Source organism: Acipenser ruthenus, chromosome 56 (assembly GCF_902713425.1).
Source record: "Acipenser ruthenus chromosome 56, fAciRut3.2 maternal haplotype, whole genome shotgun sequence".
Taxonomy (NCBI): Eukaryota; Metazoa; Chordata; class Actinopteri; order Acipenseriformes; family Acipenseridae; genus Acipenser; species Acipenser ruthenus.
Genome location: NC_081244.1, coordinates 6,230,437 through 6,235,179, shown reverse-complemented (window position 1 = coordinate 6,235,179; position 4,743 = coordinate 6,230,437). Strand labels below are relative to the sequence as shown.

Below are 4,743 nucleotides of genomic sequence, written 5' to 3'. Positions count from 1 at the left end.
TCTCTCCCTCTCCCTCTCCCTCTCCCCCTCTCCCTCCCTCTCTCTCCCTCTCTCCCCCGCTCCCTCTCCCTCTCCCGGCCCCTCTCCCAGGATTCTGCCTGGCTCTGTCTTGCCTGGTGTTTCCTGACAGTTGGGACGCCCCTGAGATGCGGTTCCTGTGCGGGGAGGAGGTGGGCAGCTTCTCCTCGGGTCGCTGCTCTGTGCACTGGGCTTTCATACTGGCCATACTGGGAGTGCTGGACGCGCTGATCCTGTCCACGCTAGCCTTCGTACTGGGGAACCGGCAGGACGCCCTGCTGCCTCCCAGTGGACCCCCAAACAAGAACGGTGAGCCCCCCAAACCCCACTCGCTGCCCTGGGGTGGGAAGTGGGAAGGGTCTATATTACAATGCTTCCCTATGCTTTACCAGACCTCTCTGTGCTTTACAATGCTTCCCTATGCTTTACCAGACCTCTCTGTGCTTTATGATGCTTCCCTATGCTTTACCAGACCTCTCTGTGCTTTACAATGCTTCCCTATGCTTTACCAGACCTCTCTGTGCTTTACATTGCTTCCCTATGCTTTACCAGACCTCTCTGTGCTTTACAATGCTTCCCTATGCTTTACCAGACCTCTCTGTGCTTTACAATGCTTCCCTATGCTTTACCAGACCTCTCTGTGCTTTACAATACTTCCCTATGCTTTACCAGACCTCTCTGTGCTTTACAATGCTTCCCTATGCTTTACCAGACCTCTCTGTGCTTTACAATGCTTCCCTATGTTTTACCAGACCTCTCTGTGCTTTACAATGCTTCCCTATGCTTTACCAGACCTCTCTGTGCTTTACAATGCTTCCCTATGCTTTACCAGACCTCTCTGTGCTTTACAATGCTTCCCTGTGCTTTACCAGACCTCTCTGTGCTTTACAATGCTTCCCTGTGCTTTACCAGACCTCTCTGTGCTTTACAATGCTTCCTTATGCTTTACCAGACCTCTCTGTGCTTTACAATGCTTCCCTGTGCTTTACCAGACCTCTCTGTGCTTTACAATGCTTCCCTGTGCTTTACCAGACCTCTCTGTGCTTTACAATGCTTCCCTGTGCTTTACCAGACCTCTCTGTGCTTTACAATGCTTCCCTATGCTTTACCAGACCTCTCTGTGCTTTACAATGCTTCCCTATGCTTTACCAGACCTCTCTGTGCTTTACAATGCTTCCCTATGCTTTACCATGCTTTCACTGAGCTTTATTACATGTTTTGAATTCAGTTTTCCTTGTATCTCAGGTATGAGGCATCTCCTTGGGACTCAGTAGCATTGCCATGGCGACTCTGTGTCTGTAGTCAGGGCTGCACAATGGAGAGCTTCAGGTAAGTGACATCACACACTCCGTTTAACTATCGTACCCCAAATGCATGATGCAGCTTTCTAGCACTGTGCCATAAATCACAAATAGAGCTGCTACAAGATTGGAGTCTATCTCGAGTATGTGTTTCCTTTAGAGGTGCAAAAAAAATTACTGCATTGCAGTGGTTTTAGGGAGCAGTTTGTACATGGATGCTGTCTGTGTGCCTGTCTGTCTGTCTGTCTGTCTGTCTGTCTGCCTGTCTGTCTGTCTGTCTGTCTGTGTGGATGCTGTCTGTCTGTCTGTCTGTCTGTGTGGATGCTGTCTGTCTGTCTGTCTGTCTGTCTGTCTGTGTGGATGCTGTCTGTCTGTCTGTCTGTCTGTCTGCCTGTCTGCCTGTCTGTCTGTCTGTGTGGATGCTCTCTGTCTGTCTGTCTGTCTGTGTGGATGCTGTCTGTCTGTCTGTCTGTCTGTCTGTGTGGATGCTGTCTGTCTGTCTGTCTGTCTGTCTGTGTGGATGCTGTCTGTCTGTCTGTCTGTCTGTGTGGATGCTGTCTGTCTGTCTGTCTGTGTGGATGCTGTCTGTCTGTCTGTCTGTCTGTCTGTGTGGATGCTGTCTGCCTGTCTGCCTGTCTGTCTGTCTGTGTGGATGCTCTCTGTCTGTCTGTCTGTCTGTCTGTCTGTGTGGATGCTGTCTGCCTGCCTGTCTGTCTGTGTGGAAAAAAATATATATCTGTAAATGAGTCAATATTCACAATCTCTTTTTTCCATCTTCCATCCTTTCTTTCTCGTCAGGGTCTTCTGCATATGTGGTGACATCATAGCTTAAAAAAAAAAAAAACAATGCTGGTGCTCCTGGTTATGTAACCCGATCTTGTCGTCCTAGCAACTGGTGCTCGGCAACCAACCCCCAGCACCCCCTTTGAGATGTGTCTCCTGTGTTATTATTGAGAGGCTTTGTATGGAGATGGGCCTGTGTCATTCGATGAACTGTGCTGCTGTTTCAATCTCTGAGCTTTAATTACACACAAGCAGAGAGAGATATATATATATATGAAAACAAATACATGCCATCTTTTAAAATATGTATGAGATTCCCGAACTGGGCTTCCTTCAAATAATTTATTTAATGGTGTTATATATAAATATGTATTTGTTGTTTGTTTTTTTTTGTTTTGTTTTATGAATGAATAAATAAATAAATAATGGATGGATGGGTGATTCATTGCTTGTGCAGTTCTGAGCAAATTTACTGCAGTGTGTGTGTGTGTGTGTGTGTGTGTGTGTGTGTGTGTGTGTGTTCAAATTCAGTTGTCTATGATTGTACCATACTGTTCCCCACAGTAAAAGCACAACAAGGTGTAATAATGATAGTTCATGGAGTGAAAGCATGGTAAAGCATAGGGAAGCATTGTAAAGCACAGAGAGGTCTGGTAAAGCATAGGGAAGCATTGTAAAGCACAGAGAGGTCTGGTAAAGCATAGGGAAGCATTGTAAAGCACAGAGAGGTCTGGTAAAGCATAGGGAAGCATTGTAAAGCACAGAGAGGCCTGGTAAAGCATAGGGAAGCATTGTAAAGCACAGAGAGGTCTGGTAAAGCATAGGGAAGCATTGTAAAGCACAGAGAGGTCTGGTAAAGCATAAGGAAGCATTGTAAAGCACAGAGAGGTCTGGTAAAGCATAGGGAAGCATTGTAAAGCACAGAGAGGTCTGGTAAAGCATAGGGAAGCATTGTAAAGCACAGAGAGGTCTGGTAAAGCATAGGGAAGCATTGTAAAGCACAGAGAGGTCTGGTAAAGCATAGGGAAGCATTGTAAAGCACAGAGAGGTCTGGTAAAGCATAGGGAAGCATTGTAAAGCACAGAGAGGTCTGGTAAAGCATAGGGAAGCATTGTAAAGCACAGAGAGGTCTGGTAAAGCATAGGGAAGCATTGTAAAGCACAGAGAGGTCTGGTAAAGCATAGGGAAGCATTGTAAAGCACAGAGAGGTCTGGTATAGCATAGGGAAGCATTGTAAAGCACAGAGAGGTCTGGTAAAGCATAGGGAAGCATTGTAAAGCACAGAGATGTGTGGTAAAGCATAGGGAAGCATTGTAAAGCACAGAGAGGTCTGGTAAAGCATAGGGAAGCATTGTAAAGCACAGAGAGGTCTGGTAAAGCATAGGGAAGCATTGTAAAGCACAGAGAGGTCTGGTAAAGCATAGGGAAGCATTGTAAAGCACAGAGAGGTATGGTAAAGCATAGGGAAGCATTGTAAAGCACAGAGAGGTGTGGTAAAGCATAGGGAAGCATTGTAAAGCACAGAGAGGTGTGGTAAAGCATAGGGAAGCATTGTAAAGCACAGAGAGGTCTGGTAAAGCATAGGGTAGCATTGTAAAGCACAGAGAGGTCTGGTAAAGCATAGGGAAGCATTGTAAAGCACAGAGAGGTCTGGTAAAGCATAGGAAAGCATTGTAAAGCACAGAGAGGTCTGGTAAAGCATAGGGAAGCATTGTAAAGCACAGAGAGGTGTGGTAAAGCATAGGGAAGCATAAATTTGCATTTATTCTTGTGTAAGCCTGAAGGGGGCGGTTTTTCATTAAAACCTGTCTGCCGATCTGGACTCGTTACTGATTTATGATGATAACAGCACTTAATTTAAGCTGTAGGCTTTTCTGAGATCAGCGTGGATCAGACAGCAGACTGTGTTGTTCCTGTATGTATTATATCGTCTGTGTAACTCTTGTTTTGCGGAGTTTTTCTTAAGCAAATAAAATATGCACAAAGTGTAACTGATCGTTTTTGTTCTATTGAGTTTTTATTAACAGAGAATTACTGAACACAAGTTTTCAAAACAATGAACCAACCCACTTCAAGCACATTGGAGACAAAAACCATTGGATATATATATATATATATATATATATAGAATAGATGGGCTTCAGCGAGTTACTGGAAAGTAATTCCATCGAGGGTTTCTGTGACGTCATAAACTACGAGAGCGAAGGCGGCGTTTCTAAACTGTCACCGAACCCCGAGATTGAATTGTTTTCCTGTGACTCTTTGAAGAGGCCCATCTATTGTTTTTTTATAATACACGGATACCCTTGTGATGCTGATATTAAAGAAGACGAGGTTCAGCACGTTTTTCTTTTTAAAATTGTGTTTTTCAGTGCTGTACAGACGTTCTGTGTCGTTATCGGTATTCTCATTGTGTTGCTCGTTAATGAACATTTCTGTGCTGTGGGTGTTGTCGAGTGATTGAAAACGAGCCATTTTTTATTTGAATTGAAAGCGATGGAATTATCACTTTTTGACGTCACTCCTGAGTCATTATCACGTTTTTTTAATGGCTCAGGATGCAAATACAGCCTTCATCCATGTATTATATATTAAATATATATATATAGTTCAGCGAGAAAATATTTGTATACTTTTTTCT

The 4,743-nt window shown here is 44.3% G+C and overlaps 1 protein-coding gene across 1 annotated transcript; it reads left to right on the top strand.

The window, feature by feature from the left end:
• Nucleotides 1-90: 90 nt before the first annotated feature.
• lhfpl4b (LHFPL tetraspan subfamily member 4b) lies at nt 91-2,178 on the top strand (the record flags this gene model as incomplete). The annotated part of the gene is given in 3 exon segments (XM_059017464.1): nt 91-327; nt 1,264-1,347; nt 2,118-2,178. Coding segments are annotated over 2 exon segments (266 nt in total), but the record flags the coding sequence as incomplete, so codon positions are not given.
• Nucleotides 2,179-4,743: the final 2,565 nt, after the last annotated feature.